Below are 18,705 nucleotides of genomic sequence, written 5' to 3'. Positions count from 1 at the left end.
TAAGGCAGCAACTCTACCGCTGCGTCACCGTGACCGCCCTCACTGTGAGGCCCACACCAAACACGACAGAACTTGCTGTTTTCATCTACTCAATTTGACCTCAACTTAAGCAAAACTTTCAAAAGATTCATTCTTGTTTTCATGTTCCTCCCTGACCTACTCCTTCCCTACCTCTGTAACGGCACACAATCCTCCAAGATGTGTACACTCCGATTCTAAGCTTCCAAGAACCAAGCTCTGGAATTCCCTTCTCAAACCTTCTGCCTCTCAACTTCATTACTCTGGATGTGTTTTTACCAATTTCTTTGACCAAGTTATTAGTTGTTTGCCTTGGTGCTTTCTTGTGGTTTAGCAACAAATTATGTTTAATAATATTCTAGTGAAGCAAGTGGGGTTTATTTTTTATATATATTTTTTAAATTTGGACATCACTGCCAATACTGGCAATTATTTCCTGTCCTCAACTGACCTTGAGGAAGTAGTGATGACGAAAGTCTTGAACCACTGATGAAGGTACGATCCACAGTACACTTGGAAAGACAGTTCCAACATTTAAAATGATGATGAGCAAATGGAAATAAAGTTGCTGTGTGTACAGGATGGTAAACTATAGGTAATAGAGAAACACGGAACTGCAGGTGCTGGTTTAGTTTAGTTTAGAGATACAACGGAAAACAGGCCCTTCGGCCCACCGAGTCCTCACTGACCAGTGATCCCCGCAGACTAACACTACCCTACACACACTACGGACAATATGCTGTACATTTATACCAGCTCAATTAATCTACAAACCTGTACATCTTTCGATTGTGGGATGAAACCAAAGATCTCGGAGAAAACCCACGCAGGTCACGGGGGGAAGGTACAAACTCCATACAGACAGCACCCATAGACAGGATTGAACTCTGGGTTCAGGCCTCTGTGAGGCAATAGCTCTACCGCAATGCAATGGCGCCACCCAAAGAAAGACCCAATGTTCTGGAGTAACTCAGCAGATCAGGCAGGAGGAGAAGTAGGCATACCTTGAGGAGAGGCGGAGAACTGTACCAGAGATGCTGCCTGACCCGCTGAGTTGCTCCAACACTTTGTGTTCATTTTTTAACATGGCTAAAACGAGATCAGGAGTTTGAAAGGTGCTATTGAAGTAGCCTGGGTGTGTGGCTGCAGTCCTCCTTGTAAATAGTACACATCGTATGTCTGGGGGAGGAAACTAATGTTTTGTGCGGTTGATGGGGTGCCAATTAAGTGGGCTGCTTTGTTCTGGATAGTGTTCAGCATCTTGTTATTTGTGCTGCACTCACCACACTTCTGACTGTGCTATGGATGATAAGGCCTCGGGGTATGCCTGTTCTCAGCTAGGTCTCGCTGACGTAAAGGAAGCCACATCGGCAGCACTGAATGCAGTAGATGAGGTTGGAGCAGTATGTGAACCTTTGCCTCATCTGGAAGAGCTGCTGTGATCTTTTCTCAGCTTTCTCGCCCCCTACTACAATTGGTCTGAAGTCTTCGAGAGTAGCTGTCTGGCCCTCTGAATTACTCCAACATTCTTTTTTTTTTTTTTGTAAACCAGCATCTGCAATTCCATGTGCCTAATCATTATCACCCTGGCCTATTAGTTGTTCTTCCGTCAAGTTTTTCTTGTAAACGTGTCATTTGCTGCAGGATGCCTGTGACCTCTGGCGGCCATGATGTTTCTGTCACTCCTCCAGCTGCGTGCCTGCTCTGTGGTGAACGTGGCCATGGTGATGCCACGATGCCCGGGTGTGGGGGGTTGCACTGTCTTGGTGGAGATGGTCGTCTCTTCACATTTTCGTGGAGTGAATGTTACGTGTCACTTATCACCCCACGCCTGAATGTTGTCGAGATCCTGCTGCTGCTCGTAAGCACGGGCTGCTGTCTTTGCATGAATAGAATGGAACACTGCACAAGAGTCAGTGGGTGGCCCTTCTTCTGACCTTATGATGAAAGGAGGGTCATTATTAAAGAAGCTGAAGCCTGCTGTTCCTAAGGCACTGTCCTGACAACCATATTCGTTTGTGCAATGTATGGCCAGAGTTGCTTGATTTTTTCTTTTTTAATCAAAAAATACTTTATTCCAGAAATAAATATATACAAAACATGTTCCTTCCCAAACGCCATCCGACATTCTCGGAGGCTATACATACATTCAATACAGATATACACCAATTATATAAAATTACCCCCCACCCGTGCCACTCATGTGGCCCACTGGCGTGGAATCCCTTCCCTTATTTTGAGGGGCATCGCCACCACCCCCTGCCCTCCCATGTCCAGCAGCGGAAGGACCCTAGACTGTGGTCCTCCCCCACAGAGCCTTGGTGTTGGCTGCACCAAGCTTCAGTGCGTCCCTCAGCGCATCCTCCTGCAGTTGGCAGCGGGCCAGTCGGCACATTCCCCGGCGGACATCTCGCTCCGCTGGGAGGTCACCAAAGCTCGGGCAGACCAAAGAGCGTCTTTCACCGAGTTGATGACCTTCCAGCAGCACTCGATATCAGTCTCTGAATGCGTCCCTGGGAACAGTCTGTAAATCGCAGAGTCCTCTGTGACGGAGCTGTTCGGAATAAATCGTGACAGGGACCCTTGCAAACCTCTCCAGACTCTTTGCAAATCCACACTCTGCAAAGAGGTGGGCTTGGTCAAATGCTGCCCAGATCTCATGGTCTGTCACTCTGACTTTGCTTCGGGAATTTAGCTCTTCGCTTCACGTTTAGACTGTGATGAGGTCGGGATTGGACTGGTCTGGGGGAAATTCAAACTGGACATCAGTAAGTAAGTCTTTGGGGAGGAAGTGCCTTTTGATAGCACTGTGGGCTGCTTCCTGCCACATTATTGATATTGAGAGGCTGGACAGTGTTCTAGATTGGGATTTATCATGTGACTTGAAAACAGGGTATACCTGAACAGTTTTCTACATTTGTGTAAGAAGGAACTACAGATGCTGGTTTAAACCGAAGATTGGCACAAAAAGCTGGAGCAACCCAGCGGGTCAGGCAGCATCTCCAGACGGAGAGAAGGAATGGGTGATGCTTCGGGTCGAGACCCTTCCTCAGACTTCCACATTGATGGGTAGATGCCAGTTATGCATCTGTACTGGAACAGCATGGCCATGTTTGTTTTGGTCCTAACCCTGTCTAATGCTGTACGTCTGGGATCATTTGTATGCAATGATGTTACCATTGTTATGTACAGTATATCCAATTACAGTAGCTACTCAAAACTCCGAGCTTGGCTGCTGTTTTAGTGCAGGGAAGTGGGGAATTAGGGCATTGAATGCGAGACGGTGTCAATGTTGTTTGAGGGCTGCAGTCTGCTTTATTTTAACCAATAACCTATGTTATTGGAGCTGGTGTCTGATCAGTAATTAATCTTGTCTTGTTGAGATGCATTCAAGAGGAGCACCACTTCTGCGAAGGTGGAAAACATCCTTTTTTCTGGATTGGGGTTAGTGGGCAGTGGAGTTTCTTAAAGATGGAATCATTGTAACAGTCCAGCTGTTTTTATGCTGCTCACTTTAGTAACGGGAGGCAGAGAAATAAATAGTGTCTGAGGTCCTTTTAGAGCAAAAAGCAAACAGGTGTAAGAACTGGTAAGAACTAACTGGTAAGAACTAACCAGTCTGAAGAAGGGTCTCGACCCGAAACATCATCCATTCCTTCTCTCCCAAGATGCTGCCTGACCCGCTAAGTTACTCCAGCATTTTGTGTCTACCTCAGGTGTAAGAACTCAGCAGGTTTTGCAGTATCTGTGAAGGCAAAGGCGTGGTCAACATTTCAGGTCGGACCCTGCACTAGTTGTGCTCTAGTAACTTTCTCCCAGGTCTAGGAATCCAACAAATATTACTGACTAGACCAAGTGCACCTATTGGTGCAGCACCCTATCCTCCCCCTTCCCCCTCTCCCCCCCATTTCCTCCCTCCCTCCCTCCCCCTCCCTCCCTCCCTCCCTCCCTAGGAGATAGATTTAAACTTTAAAATGTGAATAACTAAAAATATAACACCGATTTCAATGAAACTCCTTCCATTAGCACCAAAGGGACGACGGTGAGTAAGGTGGGCCTAAAATTGTCACGCTATTGTGTACCATTTTGGCTGTAGTTCAGGAACAAACAAACAAATGAGAGTTTTAGTATATAGATTAGTAAAGTGCTGCACTCCCCGCACTAAAAGTGCTTGCAAAGCTTTGTCTGTAATGGAACATTGCAAACAGCAAAACGGAGCTCAAAATAAATACAAGAACTACCCGGCACATTGTTGCTTCAAATACAGTTTCACTATTGGCCTCCGATGAGTTTTGCCAACCACGTATTGTTTTCTTTCAAGTCTGTGAGTAAACTTTTTTTTTTGATAGGCAAAAGCCCTGCTGTGCTCTTCACCAACAGCCATGATATCAGAATGATTAATCTGTTGAAGAAAGAGTATACTCGCCTTGTATCCTCATTAAAGAATGTGGTCTCCCTTGATGTGGATGTTGAAGAAAATAAGATATACTGGATTGACCTGTACTACAAAATGATCTACAGGTCAGTGATTTTTCTTTTAACAATGATCATCCCTAGTTTCCCCACAACGTTCAAGAATACACTCAACCAGGTCCCAGGGATTTATCTACGTGCATTTTAAGCCCTCAAGCACCTCCTGTCCAAGACATCACTATTTACTTCCCCAAGTTCCCTAACATTTTGAAACACATTAAAAGTGCTGTATAAAAGTAAGTCCACTTGTCTAACTTCAATTCCTGCTCTGATTCTTAATGTTTTATGCTTTATTCTTCATTGTTTCCTGTATGTTCGTGTTGTTACTAGCGAGCGGAGCACCAAGGCACATTCCTTGTATGTGTACATACTTGCCCAATAAACTTACTCAATGGTCAATGAACTTTGTCTTCATTTATGGAGCATCTGAGAAGGCAAGCATGCCCACAATGGAAGGAAATCCTCCTCATTTGTGTGAAACTCTAATTGATGTCTTGCCCCCCAAAATGTCACCAGTGAAGGTGATTCTCATATTTATTAGCTCATTATTGGCTCTTAAGGATAGCGGAGTCAGGGGGTATGGGGAGAAGGCGGGAACGGGGTACTGATTGAGAATGATCAGCCATGATCACATTGAATGGCGGTGTTGGCTCGAAGGGCCGAATGGCCTACTCCTGCACCTATTGTCTATTGCCTATTGTCATATTACACTGGTCCTAAATAATGTGATTCCTTAATTGTCTTAACAACGCCAGCAAGGACAATATCTGAGTGTACAGGTGCTCCTCAACTACGTTCCGATAAACCCATCGTAAATCGAAAGTATCGTAAGTCAAAAATGCCTATAATACACCTAACCTACCAAACATCACAGCCACCTAACCTACTGAACATCACAGCCACCTATCCTACCCAACATCACAGCCACCTAACCTACCGCAGTAGTTTGTGAAGGACTCCCGGATTTGTGCGCGTCCCGGTTTGTGGTCACTGACAGAGTGGGATTGGTCAAGTCTGTTAAAGTGGTCGAGGTGCTGCTCGGACTGAGTGCGGCACCGGACCTCTCTGCTGTTGACGGGGCGGGCAGTGCTGTCCTGTCAGAATTTTCCTGGGAAAAGATCAAAATTCAAAATACGGTTTGTACTGAATGTGTATCGCTTTTGCACAATCGTAAAGTCAAAATATCGTAAGTCGAAGCATCGGAAGTCGAGGAGCATCTGTGTTTCATAAACATTACACTACCAACACAAATTAAGATGATGCCCAACATCCATGAATGAATTCTCGGTGAATCTGTAATTCCTTCCCACAGAGTTCATGGATAACAAGCAGGAGTTGTCTGAATAATGCATAATGCCTGAAATTATGTTAATTGTGCAATGTGATTGGTCGTGCATTTAAAACTATTTAAAAATGGAGTGTAAATTACAAATGAATTAAACATTTATTCCATGAACTGTGTTGCAGTGCACCCGTGGATAAAGGCAGTGATCCCAGCCAGCATGTCCATCTGATTGAGCAAGGACTCCTAATTCCTGAATGCCTGGCAATAGATTGGATTCACAAAAATATATATTGGACAGACTCTGGTACCAAGTCAATCTCTGTGGCCACTATTGATGGAACCAAAAAAAAGACCCTTATCCACACTGAGCTTGAGAACCCCAGGGCCATTGTGGTCGACCCCATTCAAGGGTAAGTGACAGTGAAGTTATCAATTCCATCTTTGTCTTGCCCTTGTTCTCGTTCTTGTTCTCTCATCCTTTGACCCTGTTCAATCAGGTTCATGTATTGGTCAGACTGGGGCAGCCCTGCAAAGATTGAGAAAGCTGGACTCAACGGGCTTAATCGCCAATCACTTGTCAAGGACAACATTGAATGGCCAAATGGAATCACGTTAGGTAGGTGATATTGCAGCAATGTATTATATTTTAGTCAGGCTGCTTTGGATTACGCAGTGAAGCAAAGGTGGACCTCAACTGTTCAGTTTATATCAGCAATTGGCTGAGTTTGCTGATGTCTGAACTAAGTGGTAATGTGAGCATTGATGAAAGACTTCAGCAAAATGCTGGAGTAACTCAGCGGGTCAGGTAGCATCTATGGAGAGAAGAGATGGGTGACGTTTCAGGTCGAGACCCTTCCTCAGACTAATGAGGATGCAAATGGGTTAATGGAGAGGTAGACAAGCTGAATGAAAGGGCAACAACATGCAGTTGTCATACAATGTGGGGAAAATGCAAGATTATCAACTGGCAGAAAATCCTGGGAACTTTGATGGAAGTGCAGAGAAATTGAAAAATCCAGATGTTCAAAAGGCCCTGGAGGTCCTTATACACAAATCACTGAAAGCTACCACTGAAAGCTACCATACAACTTGGAAGGCAAAATCGTAGATTGGCCACTGCAGGGGGATTGACTAGAAGAGGTCAGCTGTCTGCTGCAATTGCTGCAGCTGGGTCTAGGTGAGGCACACCTGGAGGACAGTGTACAGTTTTGGTCTCTCACCTTTTGAGGAAAAAGTCCAGTTACAGTGAAGGGAATGCAGCAAAGATTCTCTGTACTCGTTACAGGCAAGGCAGGTGTGTCACGTGAGGAGAGATTGAATAGATTAGTCAAGTCAAGTCAAGTCAAGTCAATTTTATTTGTATAGCACATTTAAAAACAACCCACGTTGACCAAAGTGCTGTACATCTGATTAGGTACTAAGGAAAAAAATGAAACATACAGTAGCACGCAAACAGTTCACAGCGCCTCCTCAATGAGCCTCAAACGCTAGTGAGTAGAAATAGGTTTTGAGCCTGGACTTAAAGGAGTCGATGGAGGGGGCAGTTCTGATGGGGAGAGGGATGCTGTTCCACAGTCTAGGAGCTGCAACCGCAAAAGCGCGGTCACCCCTGAGCTTAAGCCTAGACCGCGGGATAGTGAGTAGCCCCAAGTCGGCCGACCTGAGGGACCTGGAGTTAGAGAGGTGGGTTAGAAGATTTTTGATGTGGGGGGGGAATGTCCATTTAGGGCTTTATACGTGAATAGGAGGAGCTTGAAGTTGATTCTGTACCGTACAGGGAGCCAGTGGAGAGAGGCCAGAATCGGGGTGATGTGGTCCCTTTTATGGGTACCCGTCAGGAGTCTCGCTGCGGCGTTTTGGACCAGTTGCAGGCGGGACAGGGAAGATTGGCTGATCCCAGTGTATAGGGAGTTGCAGTAGTCTAGGCGGGAGGAAATGAAAGCGTGAATGATTTTTTCTGTGTCGTCGAATTGGAGGAAACGTTTGACTTTAGCTATGGTTCGAAGTTGGAAGAAGCTGGCTTTTACCACAGCGTTGACTTGCTTATCAAATTTTAATGCAGAGTCAAATATAATGCCGAGGTTTTTGACATGCGGTTTGACTAGGCAGGATAGGCTTCCAAGACTGCCTGTTATCGATTTGATGGAGTCGGGGGGGGGGGGGGGGGGGGGGGGGCCGAATAGGATGGCCTCAGACTTGCTCTCATTTAATTGGAGGAAGTTCTGTGCCATCCAACATTTTATGTCCTCAAGGCAGTGTAAGAGGCTGTTTAAATTTGACTGGTTGTTGGGTTTCAGGGGGAGGTAAAGCTGAGTGTCATCGGCATAACAGTGGAAAGAAATGCCGTGCCTTTGAATGATTTGGCCAAGGGGGAGCATGTATAGAGAGAAGAGAATGGGGCCTAGGATGGAGCCTTGTGGAACTCCGCAGGAGAGGCTAGCTGGAGCAGAGGAATAACTGCCTATGTTGATGGCGAAACTCCTATCTTTGAGGTACGAAGCGAACCAGCTCAGGGCATTGCCATCAATGCCAACCGCGTACCGGAGACGGTCAATAAGGATGGTGTGGTCCACTGTATCGAACGCTGCGCTGAGGTCGAGAAGGAGCAGTATTGCACAGTCGCCGGTGTCGATGGCGAGAAGCAGGTCGTTGTGTACCTTCAACAAGGCAGACTCTGTGCTGTGGTGGGCCCTGAAACCTGACTGGAAACTTTCCAGGATGGTGTTTTGGTGCAGGTAGAGCACTAATTGGTTTAGAATTGCCTTTTCAAGGACTTTTGACAGGAATGGCAGTTTGGAAATGGGTCTGTAGTTGCTAGGCAAGGTGGGGTCTAGGTTAGGTTTTTTCAGTAGGGGCTGGACCACCGCGTGCCTGAAACAGGTTGGAACAGTGCCAGTGGCCAGAGAACTGTTGATAATAGAGAGGATGCTGGGACCGGCTATTGCAATGACATCCTTCAGAAGGGCAGTGGGGGCAGGATCAAGGGGGCAGGTTGCAGGTTTCATAGCGGAGACAAGCTTTGCAAGGGAGGATAGAGTGACGGGATGGAAACAGTCCAATTTAGATGAACAGACTAGTGAGACAGCTAGGTCACGGGTGGGAGGGGAAATGTTCATTCTAATGTTCTCAACTTTGTTGGTGAAAAATTTAGCGAATTCTTCGCACTTAGCAGGGGACCCAACTAAGCTGGTACTGGGGGCGGGACATATGACAGAAGTAATTGTGCTAAATAGGACCTTGGAGTTATGAGAGTTTTTGGAAATAAGGTCGGAGAAGTATTGTGCTCTAGCAGACTTTACTGCTTCCAGGTATTTGAGAAGATTGTTTCTCAGATTAGGCCTCTCTTCTCTAGTCTAGGAAAATAGGAAGTGACCTCTTTGAAATGTACTGGGCCTGTACTCGCTGGAATTTAGAAGGATGAGCGGGGGACCTCATTGAAACCAACCGATTAGTGAAAGGCCTGGATAAAGTGAATGTGAAGATGATATTTTCACTCGTGGGAGAGTCTAGATCCAGAGGGCATAGCCTCAGAATGAAAGGACGTACCTTTAGAAAGGAGATGAGGAATTTCTTTAATCAAAGGGTGGTGAATCTTTGGAATTCATTGGAGGCCAACTCATTGGGTATTTTTGAGGCGGAGATTGGCAGACACTTGATTGGTAGGGTGTGAAGGGTTATTAGGGGAAGGCAGGGGAATAGGGTTGGGAGAAAGATAGATTAGCCATGGTTGAATGGCAGAGTCCATTCGATGAGCCGAACGGCCTAATTTTGTTCCTATGACTTATGAACATGAAATTCTGAGAGCTTTTAACAATATAGACACTGGGAGAATGGTTTCCCTGGTTAAGGAGTCTTAAACTTTCACAGGCTCAAAATAAAGAGCAAGTTATTTAAGTCTGAAATAAGGAGAAATGCTTTCTCAATTAGAAGATCGTGAATCTTTAGAATTCTCTAGACTGTTCAGTCGTTGAGTTCAAATTAACAGTCAATAGATTCGTAGACTTGTGTGAAAAATAACAACACTAAATTTGGAGGTAATCTGACTAAACGTGAGACATATGAAAGTTTGCACAGAGTAGACGTTTAATCTGATGTAATTTATTTTACATCAACAGGTGAACTTAATATTTCTCCCTGTATGTTAGTTTTGGATTAAAGCTAATATTGAATGCCTGTTGTCCCAGGTGAAAGGACTTGAGGAATCTGTATTGACACGAAGGTTGTATCTAATTGTAGATTTACTGAACCAGCGCCTATATTGGGTTGACTCCAAACTGCACCAGCTGTCCAGCATTGATCTCAACGGTGGGAATAGAAAAATATTGCTGTTCTCAGAAGAATATTTGACTCACCCATCTGCACTTGCAGTATTTGAGGTAAGACTTGCAAGTTCTCAGTAACTTTAGTCGACTAGTTAGCACCAAAACAGAAAAGCCCACAATTCTCTTTCTTTGAGCTTCATGCAATACCAGAACATAGCATTTCTGAGTGTGAATGTTTTGTATTTACTGTAGTCATTTTCTTTAAATTAAGTTGAGTTAAGTTATAATCAGTTTGCACAGATCTGCAGGACTTGAGTCCACTTCTTCTTATCGTGTCCACACATGCTAGATATTGTGTTTCAGCCAAAACTGAACACGACTCTGAGCAATATCATTGTTCTCTGCGTGGTCCTCAGCTTTGTATTCGTGTTCCAATAGAGGACATCTCAGTAGGTGCTCCATAGTTTGTGGTTCAGTGCCACATATGCAGATGACGTCTTCAGTGTCTATATAACACCACTTCTTGAGAGTCACTTTACAACGCCCAGTACCAGCTCTCAGTCTGTTGAGGCATTTCCATTCAGTCCAGCTTGATTCCGCCCCAGGAGGAAGTTCTTCTTTGGCACTTATGGACATGGATGTCGTTGATGGGAGATTGGCTAGTCTCTCTTCCCATAATGCAACTCTAGTACCTTCAACTTCAGCATTTGGCTCAACTTCATTGAGGAAGCTTGGCCTGGACTTTAGCCGACTCTTTGCGGGTTCATGGCTGCATAGGGGATGTCGTACATCCCATATTCGTGAATCCACTGAAGAATTGGAATTGACCTTGGTCCAGTTTAATGTTTCTCTGTGCATCAGCTCCTACCTCTCAATCATTGACTCTAGCTTGGTATGAGGGGCTTGAGGGGGTTTGTGGTCATTATTGTTGTGGATAGCTTCACTGTCCAGCCCAGAACTCTCCTGCCATCTGGATTGGTACAGCTTGCAGCAAGTGACAGGAACCTGTTCTCTTCCTTGGTCCCTATTCCTACCTATTTTCAATCCATCGGAATAGGAATACTTTATTGTTTCTTTGCTTGTGTACACAATGTATACAATAGCAGCCACCTTCGTCACCCCAGTCCTCCCAAGCCAGGTCCTCCATTGTTCTTCCCCTCCCCCCTCACGGTGGTCCTCCACGCTCTCGTCGACCGCGGGTCAACCCGCGAGGCATTGCCGCCGCCGCAAAGCTTCACCACTGCCGCCTCTTCACCTCCGCCGAGGCCTCACTGCTGTCGACGCCCCCATTTCACGCCTCCGTGGCGCCGGCCGGGGCTTCTACCTGCAAGGCCCCGGCGTGGCCCCGACCCAGGCTCCTACGGGGCGATCCGGGAGGCATGGAGACCGCGGCGCCTCGATAAAGGCCTCCGGCCCCGTTCCCAGTCCACAGCCGCAGCCCGTCGGGATGCCTTCTGGCCGCCAAGGACAGTTTTAAGAGCCTCAGTGTGTTATTAGTTCATAAGTGATAGGAGCAGAATTAGGCCATTCGGCCCATCAAGTCTACTCCGCTATTCAGTCACAGCTGATCTATCTCTCCCTCTTAACCCCATTCTCCTGCCCTACCCCCATAACGCCTGATAGACAATAGACAATAGGTACAGCACCACCATTCAATGTGATCATGGCTGATCATTCTCAATCAGTACCCCGTCCCCATACCCCCTGACTCTGCTATCCTTAAGAGCTCTATCTAGCTCTTGAATGCATTCAGAGAACTGGCCTCCACTGCCTTCTGAGGCAGAGAATTCCACAGATTTACAACTCTCTGACTGAAAAGGTTTTTCCTCATCTCCGTTCTAAATGGCCAACCCCTTATTCTTAAACTGTGGCCCCTGGTTCTGGACTCCCCCAACATTGGGAACATGTTTCCTGCCTCTAACGTGTCCAACCCGTTAATAATCTTATATGTTTCGATAAGATCCCCTCTCATCCTTCTAAATTCCAGTGTATACAAGCCTAGCCGCTCCAGTCTTTCAGCAATTCATAACCAAGATCAGCACAGACAAAGTTCAGATACCTGTACTAATCAAGAATCTATTTCTGCCTTAAAAATATCTATTGATTTGGCCTGCACAGCCTTCTGTGACAATGATTACCACAGATTCACCACCCTCTGATTAAAGAAATTCCTCCTCATTGCCTTCCTAAAGGAAGGTCCTTGTATTCTGAGGCTATGATCTCTGTTCTTACTCCCCCACTAGTGGAAACATCCTCTCTACATCCACAGCCACGCTTAGAGTTATGGTTTACTTTATTTCTTATGTCAGATATGTTTGTTTGAAATCATGCACTGGTGACATGGCTCCGTAAGCTGGACCAATATTTTTATGTCTGTTGCTTTTGAACATCTCTAAAATCCCAGCAATTCATAAGCAAGATCAGCACAGACAAAGTTCTGATTTCCACCTCTGCTGAACGCAGTATCTGACTTCCACTTGAAATGAGAGTGAAAGGTGAACGTGACTGCAATTCACAGTTTTAACATCACAAGGGTACTGCAAGGTTGATCTTTGAACCTTTCAAATCAATGTGGTGCAAGGCTTTAATATCAAAGAGAGAGCGCAAACCAAAGGCATCCTGCATTGTCATGTTAATATTTTCTGGTAGCAAGTTATTCATGAAGGAAAGAACATCAATGTTGCAGATAGCAAGAACAGCATTGGATGAGGTTCAAAAAATGCCTCGCTGTTCAAACATGTTTCCGCATAGGCACCTATTATAATTGCTTATTATGTACGTTATCTTTCTGTTACAGGACAAGGTTTACTGGATTGACAATGAGCAGGACTCTATTTACTGTGCAAATAGACTAACGGGGAGAGATGTGACATTACTTGCAAATAATCTGAACAACCTACATGACATTGCCATTTTTCATGAACTAAAACAACCCAAAGGTAAGGCTTTTCAGAAGCTACTCAGTTAAATCTTGCACAGGCGATGCCAGTGTTACGGGGAGAGGGGGGTGGCGTCTGATCCCAGAACACTGTCTGCATTGCAGTCTTTCACAAAGTGAAATCACGTGGGTGGCACAGCGATAGAGTTGCTGCCTTTTACAGCGCCAGAGACCCGGGTTTGATCTGACTACGGTTGTAGTCTGTACGGAGTTTGTGCATTCTTTCCATAACCTGCATGGGTTTTCTCCTGGAGCTCCTGTTTCCTCCCACACTCCAAGGGCGTGCCGCTTTGTAGGTTCATTGGCTTAGTAAAATTGTAAATTGTCCCTTGTGTGTGTAGGATCACTGATTGGTACGGACTCGGTGGGCCGAAGGGCCTGATTCCGTGTTGTATCTCCAAACTAAACTAAACTGAACATCTCTGCACGAATCAGGAAATGTGAGGTGAAGAGAGATAATTTTCAGTTTATTTATTTACTTGATTTCTTGATAGATTTTTTTTGGTGGTGATTTGTCAATTCCGTCAGGGTGAATTTCCGTCTCCTGAACTGCTGTGATGCACGGGTGGACTGTATAATGTTATGAAGCCTTTTTCCATATCGTGGTCATTTTTCTATGTTTAACTAGCTGTAAACGTTTGTGTACATGGCGGCACACCAAAAGGAAGGTGTCAGTATCTCTGTTTACCTGCTCCCCAAATCAGCAGCCACTCTCCAAAGTACACGTGTGCTTGCCCTGACGGCATGGAACTTGGGCAAGACATGAGAAGGTGTTACAGAGGTATGTGTATCTTTTCTGCGTATTGGACTTGTGCTGCTCGTTTTTTCAGCTTGCTTCGAAAGCAGGAGAGTCTTCTCAGGCCAGAATGGTTCTTCCCGACTCTTTGAGATTATTCAAAACCTTTGATGTTAGTCAGTCGCTAATAAGGAATTTGTGATGATTTATTGACCAGGGAGAGGTGGTTCCCTGCCACAGTGAATGGTTGATGCACCACGCATTTAGGAGGAAGCTGGGAAAGAACTCAGAAGAATGAATGTTTGAATAGTCGTAGGAAATTATTTGAGTAAAGCATTATCCCTGGCATTGACCTGGCGGACTGCATAGTTGCCATCTATATATATATTTATAACGAAAAGTCTCATCTTGTATGTGTGTGTGTATACATGTATATATATGTGTGTGCATGTATATGTGTGCGTATATATGTGTGTGTGTATATATATATATACTAGCACAAGTGTGCCCGTTGGGCCCGTCCTCGTAGGGTTTCCATTGTAACCGGGATGGGAGGGAGGGAAGAGGGAGGGAGGGAGGAGGGAGGTGTGGAGGGAGGAGGGGAGGGGGAGGGAGGGGGGAGGGGAGGGTGGAGTGGAGGGGGGAGGGAGGGGGGAGGGAGGGGGGGAGGGAGGGGGGAGGGAGGGGGGAGGGAGGGGGGGGAGGGGAGGGGGGGAGGGGGGGAGGGGAGGGAGGGAGGGAGGGGAACCTCCCCTTTTCCCAGTACCCCTCTTTCCCCGTTGCGCCCGTCCCCGTAGGGTTTCCATTGTAACCGGGAGGGGGGGAGGAAGGGTGGAAGGAGGGGGGAGGGGGAGAGGGATGGAAGGGTGGAGGGAGGGGGTTGGGAGTGGGGGAGGGAGGGATGGAGGGAAGGAGGGAGGGGGGGAGTTAGGGGGGAGGGTTGAGGGAGGTGGAGAGGGATGGGGGAGGGAGGGGGAGGAGGGGGGGAGGGAGTGGGGATGGAGATGGGAAGGTAGGGGAGGAAGGGGTTGAGGGGTGAAGGGGGACCTCCCCTTTTCCCAGTACCCCTCTTTCCTCCACCACCAAGCCCCCTCCGCAACGACCCCTGTTGTCCCCCTCCCCAGTCCCCATTCTCAGACCCCCCCCATTCTCTCTCTCCCCCAGACACACTCTCAGTGCTTTTTTCGAAACACTTGCCCCGGTGGCCCACGAGCATAGGGGCCCAATGCTGATCTGTGTATGTTAAGTGACTTGCAATAAAAAAAAAGACGTAAAAAAAAGATAAGTGCTTTTTAAGTGGGGGAAGGGGGGGGAGGTGGAGGGAGGGGGGAGGGAGGGGGGAAGGAGGGGGGAAGGGGGGAGGGAGGGGGAACTCCACTTTTCCCAGTACCCCTCTTTCCCCGTTGGGCCCGTCCTCGTAGGGTTTCCATTGTAACCGGGAGGAGGGGAGGGAGGGAGGAGGGGAGGGAGAGGGAGGGGGGAGGGGAGGGGGGGGAGGGGGGAGGGGAGGGGGGAAGGGGGGAAGGGGGAGGGAGAGGGGAGGGAGGGGGTAGGGGGGGTGGGGGAGGGAGGGGGGAAGGGGAGGGGGGAAGGAGGGGGACCTCCCCTTTTCCCAGTACCCCTCTTTCCCCGTTGGGCCCGTCCTCGTAGGGTTTCCATTGTAACCGGGAGGAGGGGAGGGAGGGAAGGGGGAGGGAGGGGGGAGGAGAGGGGGAAGAGGGGAGGGAGAGGGGAGGGAGGGGGGGAGGGGGAGGGAGGGGGGAGGGTGGGGGGGAGGAGGGGGACCTCCCCTTTTCCCAGTACCCCTCTTTCCCCGTTGGGCCCGTCCTCGTAGGGTTTCCTTTGTAACCGGGAGGAGGGGAGGGAGGGAGGAGGGAGGTGTGGAGGGAGGAGGGGAGGGGGACGGAGGGGGGAGGGGAGGGGGGAAGGGGGGAGGGGAGGGGGGAAGGGGGTGGGGAGGGAGGGGGTGGGGGGGGAGGGGGAGGGAGGAGGCCCGTCCCCGTAGGGTTTCCATTGTAACCAGGAGGGGGGAGGGAGGGTGGAAAGAGCATCCCTCTCCCCATCAGAACTGCCCCCTCCATCGACTCCTTTAAGTCCAGGCTCAAAACCTATTTCTACTCCCTAGCGTCTGAGGCTCATTGAGGAGGGGAGGGAGGGAAGGGGAGGAGGGAGGTGTGGAGGGAGGAGGGGAGGGGGAGGGAGGGGGGGAGGGGAGGGGAGGGGGAAGGGGGGATGGGGGAGGGAGAGGAGGGGGAGGGAGGGGGACCTCCCCTTTTCCCAGTACCCCTCTTTCCCCGTTGGGCCCATCCTCGTAGGGTTTCCATTGTAACCGGGAGGAGGGGAGGGAGGGAAGGGGGAGGGAGGGAGGAGGGAGGTGTGGAGGGAGGGGGGAAGGGGGGGAGGGGGGAGGGAGAGGGGAGGGGGGTAGGGGGGGGAGGGAGGGAGGGGGGAGGGGAGGGGGGAAGTGGGGAGGGAGGGGGGAAGTGGGGAGGGAGGGGGACCTCCCCTTTTCCCAGTAGCCCTCTTTCCCCGTTGGGCCCGTCCTCGTAGGGTTTCCATTGTAACCGGGAGGAGGGGAGGCAGGGAAGGGAGGTAGGAGGGGAGGGGGAGGGAGGGGGGGAGGGGAGGAGAGGGGAGGGAGGGGGGTAGGGGGGGAGGGGGGAGGGAGGGGGACCTCCCCTTTTCCAAGTACCCCTCTTTCCCCGTTGGGCCCGTCTTCGTAGGGTTTCCATTGTAACCGGGAGGGGAGTGGGGGGGGGTAAGGGGAGGGAGGGAGGAGGGGAGGGGGGAAGGGGGGGAGGGGAGGGAGAGGGGTAGGGGGGGGAGGGGGAGGGAGGGGGAGGGGAGGGGGGAAGTGGGGAGGGAGGGGGACCTCCCCTTTTCCCAGTAGCCCTCTTTCCCCGTTGGGCCCGTCCTCGTAGGGTTTCCATTGTAACCGGGAGGAGGGGAGGCAGGGAAGGGAGGGAGGGGGGGAGGGGTGGGGGGAAGGGGGGAGGGAGGGGGGGAGGGGGACCTCCCCTTTTCCCAGTACCCCTCTTTCCCCGTTGGGCCCGTCTTCGTAGGGTTTCCATTGTAACCGGTAGGGGATTGGGGGGGGGTAAGGGGAGGGAGGGAGGAGGGAGGTGTGGAGGGTGAGGGAGGGGGGAGGGGAGGGGAGGGGGGGAGGGGATGGAGAGGGGTAGGGGGGGGAGGGGGAGGGAGGGGGAGGGAGGGGGGAGGGAGGGGGGAGGGGAGGGGGAAGGGAGAGGGGGAGGGAGGGATGGAGGGGACGGGGGGGGTGTTAGGGGGAGGGGTGAGGGAGGGTGGAGGGAGTTGGGGATGGAGGAGGAGTTTTAGGAGCGAGTGGGGATGGAGGTGGGAAGGAGGGGGGAGGAAGGGGTTGAGGGGGGAAGGGGGACCTCCCCTTTTCCCAGTACCCCTCTTTCCCCCCACCACCAAGCCCCCTCCGCAACGATCTCTCTCCCCCAGACACACTCTCAGTGTCTTTTCACAAAATTTCCGGTCACTAAGCTTCCGGTCTTAAGCTCAGGGGTGACCGAGCTTTTGCGGTTGCAGCTCCTAGACTGTGGAACAGCATCCCTCTCCCCATCAGAACTGCCCCCTCCATCCACTCCTTTAAGTCCAGGCTCAAAACCTATTTCTACTCCCTCGCGTTTGAGGCTCATTGAGGAGGTGCTGTGAACTATTTGCGTGCCACTGTATGTTTCATTTTTTTCCTTAGTACCTAATCAGATGTACAGCACTTTGGTCAACGTGGGTTGTTTTTAAATGTGCTATACAAATAAAATTGACTTGACTTGACCAAGTGCTTCTCATAAAAAAATGTAAATTTGTAAAGAGTAGACACCCAATAGCAGCTGCTTGTCCATTGTGACGTCACACGCTTTTCGCAACAATGTTGCACCCATCTCACAGGGGCATTGTGACATCACAAGCTGAAGACCTTCAATAAATCCGCACCACAGCGCCCTCTATAAATTAGGGGGGGGGGGAGCGCTTTAAAACCTCTGTAACTTAAAAAACATGCGACCGAATTAAATAAAAAATAATTTTCCAGCAGATAACCGCGTGGTGATTAAGGTGGTGCAAAAATCGTGGCGCTACGGTTCACCGTTTTGACGAAATCAGAGAAACCGTTGTTACGCGCATACCAGGTCAAACCCAGAAAAAATATATACACAAGATCTGAGTTTTAATAGTATACTAGCACAAGTGTGCCCGTTGGGCCCGTCCTCGTAGGGTTTCCATTGTAACCGGGAGGGGAGTGGGGGAGAGGGAAGGGGGAGGGAGGGAGGAGGGGAGGGGGAGGGAGGAGGGGAGGGGGAGGGAGGGAGGAGGGGAGGGGAGGTAGGGGAGGGGGAGGGGGGAAGGGGGGACGGGGGAGGGAGGTGGGGGGGAAGGGGAGGGAGGGGGGAGGGTGGGAGGGGGAGGGGAGGGGGGGGAGAGAGGAGGGAGGGGGGTGGGAGGGAGGGGGGAAGGGGGGAGGGGGGAGGGGTGAAGGGGGGAGGGAGGGGGACCTCCCCTTTTCCCAGTACCCCTCTTTCCCCGTTGGGCCCGTCCTCGTAGGGTTTTCATTGTAACCGGGAGGAGGGGAGGGAGGGAAGGGGGAGGGAGGGAGGAGGGAGGGGGAGGGGGGGAGGGGATGGGGGAAGGGGGGAGGGGGGAGTGAGGGAGGGGGACCTCCCCTTTTCCCAGTACCCCTCTTTCCCCGTTGGGCCCGTCCTCGTAGGGTTTCCATTGTAACCTGGAGGAGGGGAGGGATGGAAGGGGGAGGGAGGGAGGAGGGAGGTGTTGATGGAGGAGGGGAGGGGGAGGTGAGGGAGGGGAGGGGATGGGGGGAGGGGGGAGGGAGAGGGGAGGGAGGGAGGTAGGGGGGGAGGGAGGGGGACCTCCCCTTTTCCCAGTACCCCTCTTTCCCCGTTGGGCCCGTCCTCGTAGGGTTTCCATTGTAACCGGGAGGGGAGTGGGGGGGAGAGGAGGGAGGTGTGGAGGG

General features: G+C 50.0%; 1 protein-coding gene across 1 annotated transcript in view; it reads left to right on the top strand.

The window, feature by feature from the left end:
- The window catches only part of lrp8 (low density lipoprotein receptor-related protein 8, apolipoprotein e receptor), a 112,503-nt gene that overhangs the window by 74,148 nt on the left and 19,650 nt on the right, over positions 1-18,705 (top strand). The window contains exons 9-14 of the mRNA XM_078407650.1: positions 4,368-4,539; positions 5,959-6,186; positions 6,274-6,392; positions 10,013-10,152; positions 12,836-12,977; positions 13,605-13,757. Of these exons, the coding sequence (XP_078263776.1) occupies positions 4,368-4,539; positions 5,959-6,186; positions 6,274-6,392; positions 10,013-10,152; positions 12,836-12,977; positions 13,605-13,757 (954 nt within the window). The remainder of the gene's footprint in view (positions 1-4,367; positions 4,540-5,958; positions 6,187-6,273; positions 6,393-10,012; positions 10,153-12,835; positions 12,978-13,604; positions 13,758-18,705) is intronic.

Source organism: Rhinoraja longicauda, chromosome 11 (assembly GCF_053455715.1).
Source record: "Rhinoraja longicauda isolate Sanriku21f chromosome 11, sRhiLon1.1, whole genome shotgun sequence".
Taxonomy (NCBI): domain Eukaryota; kingdom Metazoa; phylum Chordata; class Chondrichthyes; order Rajiformes; family Arhynchobatidae; genus Rhinoraja; species Rhinoraja longicauda.
The sequence above is the reverse complement of the archived record's forward strand: the minus strand, read 5'-3'. Positions and strand labels throughout refer to the sequence as shown.